Source organism: Thunnus thynnus, chromosome 13 (assembly GCF_963924715.1).
Source record: "Thunnus thynnus chromosome 13, fThuThy2.1, whole genome shotgun sequence".
NCBI classification, from domain to species: domain Eukaryota; kingdom Metazoa; phylum Chordata; class Actinopteri; order Scombriformes; family Scombridae; genus Thunnus; species Thunnus thynnus.
This window is the reverse complement of record NC_089529.1, coordinates 30,519,884-30,539,375: the sequence shown is the minus strand read 5'-3', so window position 1 is coordinate 30,539,375 and position 19,492 is coordinate 30,519,884. Positions and strand designations below refer to the sequence as shown.

Genomic DNA, 19,492 nt, shown 5'->3' with positions numbered 1-19,492 from the left:
AAAGGCCACAGAGAGCAGGTGGCCATCACACACACACACATAAACAATCCCAACACACGGTGAGGTGTGAGGTGAGACAGAGTGCAACAACAAACTGGCTTTACTGTCTGTACAAAGGCTTCTTATCTCAGAGCAAACAGATAATATATATCTATATTTTTTATATATATGTTACAAAAACTATAATTTGATTATAAAAACTGTTGCTATTCTGTGGATGAAGTAATCGATTAATCGTTGCAGCTGTGCTTACATTCATCGGGTAAAAAATATATAAATAATTAAATAATAAATAAAACCACTTGTCCGCTGCGAGCAGGGTTCGAACCTGCGCGGGGAGACCCCATTGGATTTCAAGTCCAACGCCTTAACCACTCGGCCATCGCAGCTTACGTCATAATGCGGTGGGACCGTACTATTTGTATTCGTCTTTATCCTGTTTGGCGTTCATTGTTCTCAACTAATTTAAAGTGTGTAACAATAAAATTGCCCCAGGTCTTCATACACCAGAACTAGCTAACGTGAGCTGCCTCTGCTCTGTTTACACCTGCCGTTACTTTTAGCGATAATGAACATCGATAACACTATACAGGACCGGAAACTCAGTTATCAGACAAATAATGACAGTACGAGTTTTTAAGTCGATGTCAGGTAAGTGTAAAGCAAAAAAATTAATCACGATTTACTCCGACATAACACACTCCCACTATTTTCAGTGGGAAGTAGCTCAAGCCTGCAGGAAAAGTCGCTAGGTGTCGCTAGAGGACGTCATGTGAAAATTTGAATATATACACACGTATTCATAGCTCATTCAGGACTCTGTCTGGCTGATGATTGGTCGATTGAACGTACCGCTGTTCTGGGCCGAGCGTGAGCGCGTGGGCGGGGCCAGCTGGGGAAACACTACTGCGCACATTCAGTGGGCCGCACAACGCGGAAGCAAACCCGGGAGCTAGAAACTTTTTTAGCGTATGTGCCAGGCGAGCAGTTCCTTTAGGACTGAATGGGCGCCATTTTTAGTCCGGTATCCAGCTCTTATAATATCACATCCATGTTTTGAAGCCTAGAGTGTAGTGATTTGACCATCACCATCTTGGATTTGGCCGTCGCCATGTTTGATTTTTGGAGCCAGAAGTGACCATATTTGGACGAGAGGGTGGAGCTGACCATAGCGCTAGCTGCTAGCTTGGTTAGAACGGTGCATTTACAATCTATGGTTAACAGTGTTAATGCTAATGCTAGTTTTCGCTAGCGAAGAACAGGCTTAATACCGTTAAAACAAAATGTACTCAGCAGAAAAACTGATCATCCGACTCACTGATGGGTCTTTTATCACAACCAAACGTTGAACAAGACTGTTTTTAGGCAACCACAATGTTACAATTAACTCTAGTGAACTGAAAACACACTGTGAAGTAGCAGCAGCTACACCCATACACAATGGTTATGTTACATAAGCAATGCTGTTGCCGGAGTAGCGACTTGTCAATCACAACGTAGCCACGCCCTAAAGCATACGCTGCTTTATCATATAGGTTACTCTAAATGTGATTATAATTTACAAAATGAACATCATGCCGTATTGAAGAAGACTTGAAACTAGCGATTGAGACCACAAACTCATTAGGAAACAGTTTACTGAAGTAATAAATCAAGAGAGAAGTAGGGTCATTTTCTCATAGACTTCCATAGAATCTGACTTCTTTTTGTAGCCAGTGGAGTCGCTCCCAGATGGCCATTAGATAGAATGCAGGTTTTTGGTACTTCCACATTGGCTTCATTTTTCAGCCCCGGAGGTTGCCACTTGGATATGTCGCTAGCCGCTTTTTTGAAAAAAAGTCACTAAATCCAGTGGCAAAGTTGGTAACACTGGGAACAGTGCCGGGCTTTGAAGTAAATTTGACAAAGCGGCCAAACCATGTAATTACAACGTCACATGACGGACACTGGCCCAAAAAGACTTTTTCCCATAGACTTACATTGTGAAAGAGACATTTGTAAATTAGTGGGTACATTTTTCGAGTGACTCGTTTCACTATCAGAATTTGATCGATTTGGTCCAATCACGTTTCAAAAATTTGAATAGTTTTATCCTCATTCAAGTTAGACAGAGGGCTGAGCCTGAAGTTAGCCGTCTCAGCCATGGATGTATAAAGAGAACTGGATACAGCGTCAGAGGCGGGGCCCCCTTCATTCCTATGAAAGTTGCTCAGAGGCGCATGAAGCCATGGATGTATTATAAGAGCTGGATACCGGACTAAAAATGGCGCCTTTTCAGTCCTATAGGAATTGCTCAGCTGGCGCATGCTCCAAAAAAAGTTTCTAGCTTCCGGGTTTGCTTCCGCGTTGTGTGGCCCATTGATTATACACAGTAGTGTTTCCCCTGCTGGCCTAGTCTAAGGAGTCTAAACTTTTGGACTGGAAAAACAAGTTATTCAGAAACGTGTTGTTGGTGTGCTGCTAAGTAATATCAGTTTCAATTTGATATATTTAATATGGTGCATTTGGGTCAAAACTATACAATGGGTGAATTAGTTGTTAAAAGCAAAAAGCTGCAAAACAAAAGTATAAGTATTTGGCTTAAATGCGTTGTATTAAATATTATCTATTCACACCGAAGAATACATTATATTTGTATTGCAACCCGCCATTTTACATGTAAATACTGATTTCCGGCGGCCATGATGCGTCGTGTGGGGATGTAGCTCAGTGGTAGAGCGCATGCTTCGCATGTATGAGGTCCCGGGTTCAATCCCCGGCATCTCCACTTTTACCGCTGCTGTCCCGGACACTCGGACACTGCATGTGACCGATCAGGTGAGGAGATACAGATGCTGAAAATGAAGACTCGGTCATTATGACATATTTTTCGTGTAACAAGACATCAGACTCGTCTTTATTGGCCAAATATGTTTACGCATACAAGGAAATTGACTCCGGTTTAGCAGCTCTCAATGTATTTACACAAAATAACAACAATCTTTAGGATGATCAGTGGTTAAGAAGCATTCAGATCCTTCTCACCATGCTGAGAACCTCAACATACAGCTCTTCAGAAGGTTACATGTCCAAACTGGAAATTCTATTTTGTTTTCTGACCATAGAATTAGACTATAATCGCATTATAATTTCTTTGTCTTGAGCTGCACAATCAAATGATATCTCGTTTCTTCTTCATTTCTACCGTAATTACATAACAACACTCAACGTGGGGAAAAGGTTGCTGGTTCCACTGGGGCTCGAACCCAGGACCTTCTGCGTGTAAAGCAGACGTGATAACCGCTACACTATGGAACCAGATGCCACAAGAGTAGCAAAAAAATGGTTTTATTTTCTATCAAGGTGCTTTGGTAAAGACAGTTCTGCATATCTAACGTGCTGTATTTACGATTTCTTCTAATTTTCTAATTTAACACTCTCTGTATACAGTAGATTGCACTGACGCTGGCGAGTTAGGCTGGATATTTGTGACACTACATGCAGTATTTTAATAGGATGATTAACATAATGGACAGATTAAAAGTATAGGGTAGAACTTTTACTTTTAAATTAATGTCCGTTACATTTAAGCCCTTGCCAAACGAGTTCACACAATGCTGATTAAGCCTATCACCTTTTGTTTTCACAGTGGCGACGGCTCCGCGCTGATAAATGTATACTGGCAGAGCATGCGCACTAGAGACTTCCGACCTCCGGTTAGCTCTCTGCTAACTTGAATGGGGATAAGATCATTTAATCGTGCGGCTCTTCTAGTCTTTCTTAATGTTATCGGACCGAATGGATCAAATTACGAGTCATTTCGCGGGGGTTGCGTGACGCTCAAACCAGTTCATCCACCATTTTACAGCCGCAACAGAGTAGGTTCCGACGTAGCTTATGACGTAAGCACGTATCGACAGTTTTTTTTGTAATTACTCTCACTGCCAGAAGGGGGAGACAAAAGTCCCGCACTGCAGCTTTAAGCTGTTACATGTCAACACAGCCAGTAAAATCCTGAATAGAAATACTCAAGTAAAGTAGTGAAAGTAGTGACATTCTGAATACTAAAGGATTGAGTTTCTTAATGTGTCTTAATCGTCACACAGTCAGTCTTCTTTGGCTCTGTTCTCTGTGTAATTCTTATAAGTTTGATCAATTCTGGCCCTGAACATGTAAACTGTCAGTACTGGACTACCTGTAGTGAGGTGTTTGGTTTTTCAGGTGTTCGAGATGAACCAACAGCAGGATGTGCAGGTGTTGTGGTGGGCGGGACTTGAAAAAAACAGACGTGCTCTAGGCATGCAGCTGCTATTCAACATATCAACAGCCCACAGAGGAGAGGAAGTGTCGCTCTGCAGGTAAGCTCACCTGTCTGTCTGTCTGTCTGTCTGTCTGCAAAGATTTGAGAAAAACTGATTATCGTAAGTCACATTTTATTCATTTGTTGTTCTGCTAGATTATATTTTAATTTTATCTTCCTTTGCAATGATCTAAATGTTGTTTCAAAGCGCTTTTGATGCCAAGACATAAATCTGGAGGAGAAATACTAAATCCCTTCATTCTGATTTAGTGAAATTTAAGAAAACTGACACTAAAAAACAACAGAGTAAGCCTTAATAAAAATTAGCCATACTGAGAACATATCCTCAGTGTCCTCAGTGGTAGTTTAGTGCATTAAAAGAAACCACTGATGAGGAGTGTGAAGGTCAAAGGTCACAACAGTCTGACCTGAGAGATGAATAAACATAATGTACCTGTAAGTTCTGGAAAAGTAAAATCCGTTATACAAATAATGATTTCTAAATCTTTAAAAGGAATCAGATTCTGTGTTTTCCTGCTGAGAACAAATTTATTATCATTAATTATTTTAATTTTTTGCGCCATTAAAACTGCATGAAGTTTCTTAAAATGATCAGTAAAGGAAAACAGATCCAGTCACTTCTGTAACAGCTGATAAACAAGCTGTCCTGAAAACAGCCGGTTAACATGCAAATCATGTTTTTTTTTTCCCTGTTAAGATAAGTATCATTCCTGGGAAAAGGTTTATTAAAGAACAAATGTGTTTTATTCTGATATCAGAGCTGAAAGAAGCAGGTTTTGTTGTCATTCTATCTGAATATTTTATTCATAAACTCAGCACAAGTTAATGTAAATTCCTAATAATGTCCTAAAACGTTTCCTGAAAAGAACTGGCGGTGTTTTTGGTAACATACACTTAAAAAATATTATTTTAATTAACTGCTTGACTATAAGGAAGCAAATAATTCAACATCTATAATATATATTATATAGTTATATAGGAATATATACATAAACATATGATTATAAGGAAAGTATATTATAGAGATGATAAATAAATGAATATATGAATATCACTAGAACTGAATAGTTCTTTCCAGGAAAGTTCTTGGAAATGATTCAGACATCACAGACTTGTAACATGTGCTTCACAAAACTTCCTGCACTTTAAAGTTTATTGTTTTTAGCTTCTATCTCATATTTATGATACTCTGTGTGTTTTAAAAATGTTTGTATGTGTGTGGTTTTATGTTGTGTTGATGTGTTCATTAAGGCAAATTCCTATAATGTTCGTTATAATGGCAATAAAGTTAACTCAAATCCAGTTTAAAACTTTAATATATGTTTATCTTTTGAAACATGTATATTAATCTGTTAATATCAGAAGAAGACCAGGTACTGTGTGTTATTTTAAATTGGTTTGTTATTTCCATCTCTAACAAAACTAACACATAAGAACCAAAAAAGCTGCTTTTTACATCTTCTCGTTGAAATATGAGTGTAATTTCTCTGCTGTGTGTCAGGTAAACACTAATACAGGAAGCTTAGTGGTCAGTGAACGCTGGAAGAAGGAAGTGACCTTTGAGAAGAAAGAGTGCAGTGTTGTTATGCTCTGTGTGTGTGTGTGTGTGTGTGTGTGTGTGAGTGAGTGAGTGAGTGGGCGTTCATGCTAACTGTCACTGTCGCTCATTTCCAAGTCAAATACCGAGCGAGGTAAACAAATGAGTTCTTATCATAGTTCTGCAGAAGAAGATTCAGTCTCACAACAGTAAACTGAATGTTTTGGTTGTTTTTCCTTTCAGCTTCAATTCATCTTATATAGAGCACCAAGTTATAATAAAGGTTATCTCAGGACACTTTTCACATAGAGCAGGTCTAGACTGAACTCTTTTTGTTTGTTACCAATTGTTTTTAAGTGTAATAACATAATATATCCCACTAATGATCTGTCAAAACACAACTGACAATAGGACAGACAATTTTTAGGGATTCTTCAAGCAATTAAGATAAACTAAAGTTGTGTTCTCAAATGAGCAGATTGGATACATATCTTCATAATTCATGATAATAAACTGATACTGATACCATTCAACTTAACAGACACTGTTGTAAGACTTATTCAATTAATTTGCTGAAAAACCCATTATTGGACTGGATGTTTGAGATACTTACCACCCTGTAGCTACCCTCCCTCCCTCCCTCCCATGTGGCGCCCAGTTCCCTCCCCTACCAACCCACAATAGTTCATTGACACATGCTGGAGAAATACATACAATTACAACATTACATCAACTTACAATTGCATATCTTATAACGTCACAGCTCGTTTGGACTCCAGAGGGTCAGTGTGTGTTTCTGTGTTCATGTCATAGCATCATAACCTCTGAGGCTCAAAGAAATGAAACATCTTAATAACCTGCAGCAGGATCCTGAACCTGTATTTATCAAATTGCAGAAAAATACAATTTTGGACTAAAAATCCTTAAAATTTACAATGTAGTACAGCCATATTTATATATTTATACATGATAAATATATTTGATCATTGTTCATTTCAAATACTCAATATTTCACACAAATAAAACAAACTTATAATCACTTATAAACTGTAAGTGTTTTTAAAAAAGACTTTACAATATGGCAGCTGTAGGATCAATCCATATCTTTGATTGGCTATTTCTTCATGTGATTGATCATGTGATCAGTTGAAACTTTTACATTTGATAAATGTGTCCTTTGTGTTGTTCAGTTGGTTCTTTAGAGCTTTTTAATGTCATTCTTACAAGTTTGATAAATTCGGGTCCTGGTTATCTCCCCGTCCTCCGCAGCTGTCCTACATGATGACTTCCTGTCAAGAGTTCGAGGTGACGGTTCACACCTCACCCGGTCCCACCTGTGGAACCTTCAGCCGCCTGTGGCTCAACCTGATTGGCTCGCAGGGGGAGACTCCACCCATCAGTGTGAACGAAGGCGACCTGCATCTTCATCCCGGATCGGTGGGTTTCATCACGTTTCCTCCAGAGATTGAACCCAAGCAGAGCAGTTAGTGACTCTTTATTTTTATTACCAACAACAGCTGAGTTATGTAATATTACACCAAAAGTCAAATCAAACAAGGAATTTTTACACCAGATATTCATTTGCCTAGTTGCCATTGAATTGTAAACATTAAAAATCTCTGAGTCGCTGCTTTGTTTTCGCTACCGCTGCTCCCTCTTTTCATTCACTCTCTAGGTCTCTCGACCATCGCTGCTCTCTCTCTCTTTCTCTCTCTCTCTTTTTCTTGTCTTTCTTAAAACTAGATGGGAAGCCGACAGCAAAGCCTTACTTAACTTTTACTGTCATCAAACAAAAATAAATGTCCTCCCCTCATCTTAGTAACGTCTTTGTACTGGCTCATAGCGGGGTTTTACAGCTCTAGCGGTAAATAAGGTTCCTCTTCCTGTGGGCGTCTTCCGTCTGATCAGCGGCTTACATGATCGGCCACCTCCACGTGACGTCAGGTTGTGTTTTGGCAAAAGTTGATTCTGGTTCGACTTCTTCCCACACGGCTGCTGCAGTCCCCACTCCCACCTTACACTGCTGTTCTCTTGAAGGAAAACTTTGACGGTCTCTTCCTCTTCCTGTCCTGACAGTCGTGTCGGGTCCGGGTGTCTGCCAACGCTCCTCTGGGTCGTCTGGTTCTAGTCCGGCTCCGGCTGGAGGCTCGGACCGGATTCCCCAACCTGGACTGGCACTGCAGCCAGGTGGAGGTCTGCAGGCTGGCTGACGGACAGGTCGAGGAGGAGGGGCGAGGTGGGGAGGGGTCCGGGTCCGAGGATCCAGAAACGCAGGTGTTCCCATGCAACAGATGGCTGCGGTTGGCAGACGGTGACGTAGAGCTGCACAACGGAAAATGTAAGAAGTTAAAAGTCTTTTAACATTTGTCTCCTCAGTTTGTTATGATTAAAAATGCAGTTTTTTCCCCAGTTCATTATTCTCTTCATACTTAAACTTAAGTTATAAGTTAACTTATAAATTATTCTTTTCTTTTCTTTTTTTTTTTGGGGGGGGGGGGGAATTTACAGATTCAAGCAATATGCCTCTTTTACACAATATGGAGAAATTCCTGTTAAAAAACAGAGAGAGATTTTCTTTCTGAGTGTTATGAAATGTTTTGCTCCCTTTACACAGAGACTATTGAAACGATCAAATCAGCCAACTATATATATAAAATATTGTTTCTGGTCTTTCCCATAATTAAATCTGTTTGGGTCAAAATCTGTGGAAATTAATTTAATCCATTCTGATATAAATATTCATCTGTCCCTCCTTATCCTTAATGTTAATAAGGGGACATTAGACCTAAATACAATTTTCATTTTTTAAATTCATTTTTCCCAAAAACTGAATTTAAAAGAGTAAATAGAAACATCTGTTGGTCAACAGTCAATCCAAATGACATTGTCAGTTTTATGTGTCCATTTTTTGTGGAACTTAACTAAATATTATTAAAACTGTAACATATAATTATTCCTCTGCAGTGTGTTTGCTGAAGGATGAGACAGACGAGCAGCTGAAGGAGCTGCGACTGCGACAGCTGCAACATCAGCAGAAGCTCATCAGGTAAAACACACAAATAGACGTCTCTGGTGTCTTTGAAAATGTTGTTGAATAAAGTTATAAAGGGGCTGAAGAAGATGAAGCTACAGGTGGATGCAGCAGAGTTTCAGAGGTTAAACCTGTGAGACGACTAAACAACAAAATATGTTACTACAGTTATGCAGACGACACACAAATTTACATGACTGTATCAGTAGGGGACTACGGTCCAATACAAGTGCACTGAACAAATCAACAATTGGATGTGCCAGAATTTTCTTCAATTAAACAAAGATAAAACTGAAGTAATTGTTTTTGGAGCCAAGGAAGAACGTTTAAAAGTCAGCGCTCAGCTTCAATTGATAATGTTAAAAACTACAAACCAAGCCAGAAATCTTGGTGTCGTCATGGACTCAGACCTGAATTTCAACAGCAACATTAAGACAATTACAAAGTCAGCCCACTATCACCTGAAGAATATATCAAGAATTAAAGGACTTATATCTCAGCAGGATTTGGAAAAACTTGTCCTGCATTTATCTTCAGTAGACTCGACTACTGTAACGCTGCTGCTCGAGTCCTCACTAAGACCAAGAAAGTGGATCATATAACTCCACTTCTCAGATCTTTACACTGGTTTCCTGTCTGTCAAAGAATTGACTTTAAGATACTGCTGTTGGTTTATAAAGCACTGAATGGTTTCTGATCTGCTGCTACGTTATGAACCATCCAGACCTCTCAGGTGGTCTGGATCAGGTCTGCTTTCTGTCCCCAGAGTCAAAACTAAACCTGGAGAAGCAGCGTTCAGTTTTTATGCTCCACATATCTGGAACAAACTCCCAGAAAACTGCAGGTCTGCTGCAACTCTCAGCTGAAGACTTTTCTGTTTGCCGCCTTTTATTAAACCATTGACTTATATTCTGTTTTGATGCCTTTTATGCTCTATGTGAAGCACTTTGAATTCCCTTGTTGTTGAAATGTGTTATACAAATAAACTTGCCTTGCCTAAAGCTGAAAAGCAGGAACTAACTCGCTGTAGTTTCATAGATTCATTCTGTCATTGTGTCATGACTGCAGGTGGTGTAAGTTCGTCGATGGCGCTCCGCACTGTGTGGACCTGAACAGCATGTCTGAACTCGGGCCGAACCTCAGCTACACACACAAGAGGTGAAACTTAATGTTCGCTTTGACTGGTCAGGATGAGACGGAGGAGCAGAAAGAACAGACAGATGCAGGACAAGTGAGTCTGAGTTGTTTGTGTGTCTTCGTCCTCAGTCCGGCTGTCAACCTGCACTATCTGAAAGGCTTCATCGGCCGAGCGGAGGCCTGGGCGAGCTTCACCGAGCTGGAGATGTTTTTTGCCCAGATTGCGAACCAGAACAACATGGCCAGTAAGAAACAACAGACACACATTCAGTCAGTTTACTGGAATGAAAACATTCCTGTAACAGAGGACTTTCACACTTCCTGTCAAAAATACTTACTTCACTTGATGTTTGAGTTTCACATTCATCTGCTGAACAGAGGAAAGCTCTTTGTAGTAAACATAATACTGGCTATATTATCTATCACAAAGTTGAATGTGTTTTTCAAGTAGTCAGTGCGTTAACAATATAGATTGTTAGATTGAGTAGGGCTGCAACTATTTTCAATATCAGTCAATCTGCAGATTTTTTTCTCGATTAATCGACTAATTCTTTAGTCAATGAAATGCAAAAATAAAAAATAGGAACATAATTGCATTTATTTGCATCCTCAGAGCCCACTGTGAGGTTTGCTTGTTTTGTCATCAATCCAAAACCTTCAGACTTTCAATTTACTGTCACATACGACAGAAAAACAGCAAATCGCCTCATTGTACGGAAGCCCTGAGAGGCAAGTAAGAAAAAAAAAATTCTTGTGATCCATTTTCTAAGTATGATCTAAATTGTTTTCTCTCTGGTGTTCGTGACTTTAGAACAGGTGAAAATAAAGTTTTCCCAGGATAATCTTACTAAGAAAACAGGCTGAAACAGGTGTTTTTTTTTTTTTTTTGTCAGGATCATTTTTTTTTTTAAAGTTTTTGTTGTTACACTTTTGGTTTCAACATGAACATAAATCTTCATCCGGTAACTTTTAGAATAGACGCCTCCAGACAGCTGTTTAGAAATTGTAAAAAGTATATTTAAATAATATTTTTCAGGACTCATTCAGAATAACTTTGTCTCTCTGTGCGTCGTGATCTTTTTCTCTCTCAGAGTTCATTCGGGCTCACTGGATGGAGGACTGGTATTTCGGCCACCAGTGTCTGAACGGTTGCAACCCTCTGCTGCTGCATCAGATCCGCCTCCTTCCTCCTCACCTGTCCGTCACCTCTGACATGCTCCGCCCCTTCCTGCCTGAAGACTCCTCCCTTGAGGCGGAGCTACAGGTGTGCTGCATGCATTCTCTGATTTATTATTATTTATTCTTTGGTGCCAGCTGTGCTTATTTTTTCCCTCATAATGATGTATCTTGATGTTTTATAATGGGACAGAAAGGGAGCGTGTACCTGCTGGACTACGAGGTGCTGGACGGCGTCCCGGCCAATGTGGTCAACGGGAAGCAGACGTACCTGTCCGCTCCTCTGTGCCTTCTCCACCTGAACCAGCAGGGACAGCTGCTGCCCATCGCCATCCAGGTGATTGTTTACTTAGCAGTTTTTTTATCTTGGAAAACGTTGTAGTTGCTCATCTGGAGACAGTTTTGTCTACCTTTTCATGCATAGAGTTATTTCACTTATTCTCTGATCTTGATGTGATCTGATATTCGGCTCGTTCTTGTTTTTTATTGATTGATGTGATTTTAGATTGATGTTTGTTTCATTGTTGCTCGGACCACTGGAAGACCACTGGAAGACTAGCAACCACTTTGTGGAGGCTGATGGAGATCCAAACAAAGAATAAAGAATAAGAACTTATAAAAATGTATTATTCTCAATTATTACAAACACATTTCTAAAAAAATATGTGAGTTTTACTTAATTAAGAAAAGCACGTCCTCCAGAATTCATCTAACCAAGTAATCTATCAATCAGTGATTTCCCTCCTTTAGTTGCAACAGAAGCCCGGCCCTGAGAACCCGGTCTTCCTGCCCTCTGACCCCGGCTGCGATTGGCTGCTGGCTAAGATTTGGGTCCACAGTGCGGACTTCCAGTGTCACCAGTTGGCCTCCCACTACCTGAGGACCCACATGTTGGGAGAGCTGTGCTGCGTGGCCACGCTGCGGCAGCTCCCAGACCAGCACCCACTGCACCAGGTACAAACCATCCATCTGGTCGTCATTTTACCAGCTGTAAGAACTAAAAGGTCTAAATCGTCCTTTGTTTCAGTGGCTGAAGGCCAGTTGAACTCTTGCCAAACTTTTATCTTCAGTTCAAGTGAATTTTATTTATATAGCGCCAAATCACAACAGAAGTGATCTCAGGGCACTTTGCACATAGAGCAGGTCTAGACTGTACTATTTACAACTGGACTCTAGACTCTAGAGATGTTTTGGTCTGGTCTAGTCACAGTTTTCATCAGCAGGTGAATCATTTTTAAAGGCACAGTGTGTAGGTTAGTGGCATCTATTGGAACGGACTTGGCAGAAATGAAATATAATATTCATAAGTATGTCTTAATTAGTGTACAGTCACCTGAAAATAAGAATCGTCATGTTTTCATTGCTGTAGAATGAGCCCTTTATATCTACATGGGGAGCACGTCCTCTTCCACAGAGCCCGCCATGTTTTTACTGTAGCCCAGAATGGACAAACCAAACACTCGCTCTAGAGAGGACCTTTCACGTTTTTCGTGAGTTTTGCAGCCACCATAGATTCTCCTACACACTTGGAAGAGGAGGGGTCTTCAGTTGGTTGCAATCTGTGACCCCACCACTAGATGTCACTGAATCTTACACACTGGTCCTTTAAACTAGACCTGCAAGCAGGTATACTGGGGTCCAAACCCCCAACACAACTCAGAACCAAAGGCTCACCATCTGGGTCAACTGGGACGCTGGACTGTTTGTATTGTAAACACTGCAGAAAAAACCAAACTTCAGTCATGATTATACAAAATGCTCCGCCATCTGTATCTCAAACGGGAATATACTGTACCTCTTATTTATATGGCCAACACACCACACACTGTGCCTAAATTACGTGGAAAATATGAATGTCTTGATCTAGAAGGAGGCTTGAAAAGGTGACGACAGAATTGGTGTTTTCTCAGGAAGTTAACTTGCAGAGGTGTTAAGATGAATCTTGTCTCGTGGTCGGTTGAGTTAGATGACGGCTTAGCAGGAAACCCTGAGAATGAAGACAGGAAAAGTCAAATAAACAGACTTAGCAACCAAAGTTCACGAGCATTTGTTAAAAGTTGTTCCCTCTCTTCACCCTGATGAGCAGTTTGTCGTCAGGTCCATCATTTATTGATCATTTATTGATCTCCTCTCTGATTGTTATTGTGAACAGCTGCTGATGCCACACATCAGGACGTCTCTGCAGATCAACTACCAGGCCAGAGTCTCGCTGCTGGCACCTGATGGGGTTTTTGATAAGGTAAACCATCAACTGTAATGGAAATATTCAACCTGGTATCACGCCAAAGGGTGTGATACACATATCAGTCCATCCTGTCAGTGTCACGTTTTGCCTCACCTTGGCGTCAAAAGTACTCACGAGTATTTTTCATGCTTGCACCACGTTAGGAGTGACAACGCTGTGGTTAAAGTCTGGTTACGTTTAGGCACAAAAAGCACTCGGTTAGGGTTAGTTAAAGATCATGTTTTGGGTTAAAATGATCACTTGAAACATGGTGTGGGTTAAAGTTGCTACTTCCCTTAAAGTTAGGCCACCTTAGTTGTCATGGCAACAGTAAACACCACGACATATGTAGTTAGCAGCGGTCTCCTGCAGCAGGGTTACTAGATCCACTTTGTGTAGGTTAGGATCTGTCTAACCCAACCCACCACCTCGTACACGTCATCTGAACTGCTTCACCTGACAGGCTCTTTGAAGGTCGGCGCTGGATTGGAGCAAAAATCTTGTGAGATTTGTACATTAACCTTAACCCAAACCCCCTGACCTTAACCGCACTCGAGAGAGTTCGTCCTTCCGGCTGATCCAATCTAGCACAGACCCTCTTTCAAAGTCGTACAGGTGTGTACTTTTCATGTGACACTGACACGGTATCCTTGGCGTGATACTGGGCTGAAATATTATAATATAATAAAGGAGGGAGGTTTTGGAAAGCGGTGCAGTGCAGTTATTTGTTCCTCCAGGCGGTGGGCTGTGGTCTGGAGGCGTTACCAGTCTTCCTCTCTCGGGCGTCAGCAAGGATTCATTACCGATCCCTGTGTGTCCCTGACGACCTGTCCGACCGCGGTGTGGACAAATTACCGCAGAGCTACTACGCCCAGGACGCTCTGAGAGTCTGGGACGCGCTGCACAGGTAAAGAAACGCACCTCTACATTACAATTAAAAGCACATTTGAAGGATCTTTTAATATCCAGTATGTGGGATTTAGTGGCATCTAGCGGTGAAGTTGCAGATTGCAACCTGGCTGTGAAACAAGGCCCTCTCTAGAGTCAGTGTTTGGTTTGTCCATTCTGGGCTACTGTAGAAACATGGAGGTGCAACATGGAAGTGGACCCTCCCCCCTGTAGATATAAAGGGTTTATTCTAAGGTAATGAAAACACAACAATTCCTATTTTCAGGTGATTTTACACTAATTAAAACATACTTATGAATATTATATTCCATTTCTCCCAAATCTGTTCTGCTAGATGCCACTAAATTCTACACACTGGTCCTTTAATATGCAGTATGAACTGGAGGAATGATTACAGCAAGGAAAACCTTTCAGTGTTCATATGGACACCTGACTGCTGGTTTAAGATGTTTTAAATATAAAAGTAACTAACTTCTAAGAAAAGTGCTATAAAAATACATTTATTTACCACTTCATCTCCAGCACGCCCTGTGAATTCTGGATTTGACCGTCCCATGATCATTGTATGCATTGCAGATGATAAACTGTGTGTGTGTGTGTGTGTGTGTGTGTGTGTGGCAGGTTTGTATTCAGCTGGGTGGATCTGTATTACAGCGGAGACGACCTGGTGCAGCAGGACTCTGAGCTTCAACACTGGATCACCGACATCAACACACACAGCTTCACACAAGAGTCGGGTGTGTGTTTGTTTAAATCCTGTAACCTCCATGTTTTTGTTTGTTTGTTTATTTCAGAGACAGGACGCATAATCTGATGTCACTGCAGAGACCATGTAGATAAAAACATGACGGTGGTCTGAGACTTTACGTTTTTTTGTCTCCTCTCGTCCTCCAGGTTTCCCTCAGTCTTTCCAAACCAAAGCAGAAGTGTCCAAGTTTGTCACCATGATCATCTACAGCTGCTCAGCACTTCACGCCGCTGTTAACTTCTCCCAGGTGGGTCAAACTAAAGACCACTTCATCTGAAGACTTCCACATCACGGTAGTTTCCTGTGATGGAAGAATAACTACCAATACAGCAATGTAAAAATAAATAACTTACAATGCAACTCAGCAGTGATGGAAATATTCACATCCTTTACTCAAGTAAAAGTACCACAATGTAAAAATACTCCATTATGAGTTTTATGAGATTGATTTTTGCTGAAATATTGGATCATTTGAACATTTATTGAAATGAAAGCATGTGAGAAGTTTAGAGGGAAAAATCACTATTTGGTGGAGCTGTTAACAACTCATAGACATGTGAAATGTGACCCCGACTACACACTGCTTTTTGTAAGACGTCAAAAGACAAAAAGGTTGGAAACCACTGGTTTCATCTTTAACAATGTGTTGTATTTTAAAAGCTTGTTATATTATCCATTGTGTCAAATCTTCATCTGAAAAGTAACTAAAGCTGTCAAATAAATGTAGTGGAGTAGAAAGTAAAATATTTCCCTCTGAAATGTAGTTTAGTGGAAGTATAAAGTAGCATGAACCCCTGAAAGATAATTTTAATCATTTTAAAATTAGCTTATAGCTTGTCTACATATGTGAACAAATGGGTGATATTTCATTTCTAAAATATCATTGATTTTCTGATATTTGTTTTCAACATCTCCAGCTTTAATCGTCCTCGTCCATCTTTCTGTCCTGCAGCTGGATTTCGCTCTCTGGACGCCAAACTGTCCGGTCTCCATGTTGCGTCCTCCTCCGCAGCTCAAAGGCGCGGTGACGGAGGAAGACATCTTGTCCTTCCTGCCGGACGTGAACTCCACCTGTCGCGTCCTGACAACACTGACTCTGTTGTCGCAGCCCGCCGTCAACTACGTGAGACTCCACCCACACACACCTGAAACAGGAAACACGCCTCCTCAAACATCTCAGATTCATAATCATCTTATTTCTGAAATGTTTAACAACAAAATGTACACATGATTGTCAATTATTGTAACTGATACAACATTTTTCAGTTTGTTTTATGGCTTTATAGAAAAAATGAAATCAGGGTTGAAACAATTAGAGCTATTTTCATTATTGATTCATCTGCTGATCATTTTCCCGATTAATCGATTAGTTGTTTGGCCCAGAAAATGTCAGAAAATGGTGAAAAATGTGGATCAGTGTTTCCTAAAGTCCAAGACGACGTCCTCAAATGTCTCGTTTTGTCAACAATACAAAGATATTCAGTTTACTGTCAAAGAGACTAAAGAAACCAGGAAATATTCACATTTAAGAAGCTGGAATCAGAGAAATTTTGTGTTTTTTAAGACTTTTTCCCCCCAAATTCTCTGATTCCAGCTTCTCAAATGTGAATATTTTGTGGTTCTTTTTCTAGCGTTATTCCGTGTTTCATTATGGGAACCACCTCGGCTCCAGTAACAGGTCAAACTGCTCGACTCACGCCGCCTCATCTTACCACCATTAGTTAAGACTAGCTAGTTAGACATAGTGAGGGACTATAACGTAGTTCTCAGCTTCAGTCTGGATTTGCTGAGTCAGTCCTTGTGTGTACTTTGCTACACAGGATAATTCGGAGCAGTGTCCACATCAAGGCGAGCTGTTCCTCCGGATACCCTGTATTTGCTAACCGACGTGACTGTGTAACGTTATACCCTCCAGCTAACGCGTTACAACGAGCCTACCAGGGTTCAGTTAGCATTAGCTTGTTAGCTGAGCAGAGTATCTGGAGTTCAGTGTGACTCTGTGTTATGACGAGCAGACTCTTACAGTACGCAGTTAACTGGGCTAAACCCTGTGTGTTAGAGCTACTGACTGACAAGCTAACGTGTTACGGCGAGCCTAGTGCGGCTAAATATTTATATAATTTTCTTCTGTTCCAGTCGCCATGTCTTCAGCCACTAGCGCCAAAAGATCAGAACCAAAGATTAAAGATGCTGAATCCAGCATCTGCCTAGCAAAACGGAACCTCTCACCACGTCCGTTTTCCAGAGGACGTACAAATATGCAGCACAGTCAATGTGCTCTCTAAACGCAATAACACTGCTATCTGAGCACCAGGTGGAAGTCCTAGAGAGGCCTACAGCTGGACGCTGGGTCACCTAACCTTGCCCTCTGGGACGAGATCTGTGCAGCAACATTTTATGACCAAACAACTAATCGATTAATTGAGAAAATAATCGACAGATGAATCGATAATGAAAATAAATGTTAGTTGCAGCTCTTATCAATATCACACCTAAATGTGTGAAGCTGTTTGGAGATTTCATCCAGTTTCCCATCAGATTGGACTGATATCTGCTGATATCTGATCCATTTGAGTTGGAATGTTTTGTTTTTCTGATCTACATATAAAATTCTCATTTTAGACTTTGAGCCATTTTACGACTAAGTTTATGACAACAGGAGGCGTGTTAATGAAGTTCCGACACAAAGCAGTTTTTATTTTAAAGTGTTACATGATGTTTTAGTGTTTGGAAGTAAACCAGTGTTTTGTCTCCGCCTGCAGGTTCCTCTGTGTCACTACAAGGAGGCTGTTTTCGGTGATGGCGCCCACCGCAGGCTGGTGGAAGAGGTGCAGGCTGAGCTCCAGGCCATTTCTGATGACATCACAGAGCGCAACAGCCAACTGGAGCTGCCGTATCCTTACCTTTGTCCCGGAAGCATCGAGAACAGCGTGGCCATTTAGATTAACACTTGTTTCTTCAACGTTTCCAACAACAGTGATTATTTTCTGAGGCAGCAAAGACAGGATGTGATTTCAATGTTTCCTAATGAATGTGAAAGTCAAAGTATTTGACTCAGATTAGTGTGTTTTTTTTAAACTACAACAAAAATTAATGGTGGTAATGGTTTTGATTCATTTCTATAAAAACAAGTTAAAGACACTTGGAACGAAAATCCATCAGACTTTGTTGTTATTTGGGCTGCAACTGTTTCTTTCCATTATCGTTTGATCTGTCAATTTATTTCTTTTTCTTTATGTTGGTTAATCATTTAGTCAAAACAATGGTGACAAATGGTCATCACAGTTTCACAGAGCCCAAAAAAATGTCTTCAAATGTCTCGTTTTGTCCGAACAACAGTCTGAAACCCAAAGATATTTAATTCAATTCTCACACTGGAGAGGCTGAAAGCAGAGGACAGTTGGCAACTATGCTTGAAAAATTACTTCAATCACGCTACCAACTGTAAATCAATCTGCACTAACACACTGTTTAAAGCGTAACATGATGGTCACTGTGACCTGCAGTGTGAAGTGTCTATAAATGGATTTCTATGAAAATAAACTGAAACCAACAGCTGACAGGAAGTGAAGACAAACACACTACAGTTTGGTTTGGAAATCATGTAAAAATACACACGATTTGTAGTAAATGTGCTATCATATTATCTCCTTTCACTCATTTTGACATTTCACTAATCGGAACAATATTTTATTTAAATTTAATTGCAATTTGCAAACAATAAACATTTTCCATCTGCATGTAAGTAGTGCTCACAAATCACATTTGTGTGAAACAGGTTTTGGTGTTTTTCTTTAAAGCAGCTATAATGTATATTTCCTGTTACTCCTCAGTCTGATCTATGTGAGTAGTGTGTTGGTTGTGACTCGTAGTGATGAACCTACAGAGACTCTGCAGCTCCTCTCGGCTTTACGGAGCTTTATAGTGAGTTTCAGCTCATTGTTTATCTGTCCGGCTGCAACTTTTACTGTTCTGGTTCACTCTCAGCGTCTCATAACGTCGTTTTCAGAGAAAAAGCTGTAAAAAGCTGCTGTACACTACCTGCTCACAATTAGCTGTAGACTAGCTGGTGAACATAGTGGAGCATTTAGCAGCTAAAGAGCCAGATATTTCCCTCAGGAGTTGGTAGACAATGTAAATGATTCAAACTGCATTACATTTTGAGTGTGATTTAAATACATTTAATTCTTACATGCCGTATATTTAGTTTGTTGTGGTTTTCATTTCCTCAAAATCTGAAGGCACATCTTTCTGAGATGAAAATAAATAATACAGCAACAGGAAACTACTTTCTTAAAACAAGAGCGAGAGTCTACAGCCGTGCTAGCTGCTCTGACGCTGTACATAGATACAGCAGGGAATGTCATCAGTTTGTATTTGGTTCATAAACCAAAGTATTAGACAAATTAAACATTTGACCAGATGAAGTT

At 40.4% G+C, this 19,492-nt stretch overlaps 1 protein-coding gene and 3 non-coding genes across 4 annotated transcripts; 2 read left to right on the top strand and 2 right to left on the bottom strand.

The window, feature by feature from the left end:
• Positions 1-307: 307 nt before the first annotated feature.
• On the bottom strand, positions 308-389 carry trnas-uga (transfer RNA serine (anticodon UGA)). Its single transcript has one exon. It is a non-coding gene; the product is annotated as a tRNA-Ser (tRNA).
• A 2,306-nt stretch (positions 390-2,695) lies between these two features.
• On the top strand, positions 2,696-2,767 carry trnaa-cgc (transfer RNA alanine (anticodon CGC)). The gene has a single exon. It is a non-coding gene; the product is annotated as a tRNA-Ala (tRNA).
• A 30-nt stretch (positions 2,768-2,797) lies between these two features.
• Positions 2,798-18,220, top strand: zgc:152891 (uncharacterized protein LOC767741 homolog). Its single transcript, XM_067608993.1, has 15 exons — positions 2,798-4,337; positions 7,107-7,274; positions 7,914-8,175; positions 8,802-8,883; positions 9,937-10,026; positions 10,135-10,250; positions 11,097-11,269; positions 11,375-11,518; positions 11,932-12,135; positions 13,334-13,420; positions 14,143-14,312; positions 14,936-15,051; positions 15,209-15,309; positions 16,015-16,185; positions 17,825-18,220. The coding sequence occupies exons 2-15, from the start codon at positions 7,116-7,118 to the stop codon at positions 18,002-18,004; spliced, it is 2,055 nt and encodes a 684-aa protein (XP_067465094.1). The 5' UTR covers positions 2,798-4,337; positions 7,107-7,115; the 3' UTR covers positions 18,005-18,220.
• trnav-uac (transfer RNA valine (anticodon UAC)) lies at positions 3,225-3,297 on the bottom strand. The gene has a single exon. It is a non-coding gene; the product is annotated as a tRNA-Val (tRNA).
• Positions 18,221-19,492: the final 1,272 nt, after the last annotated feature.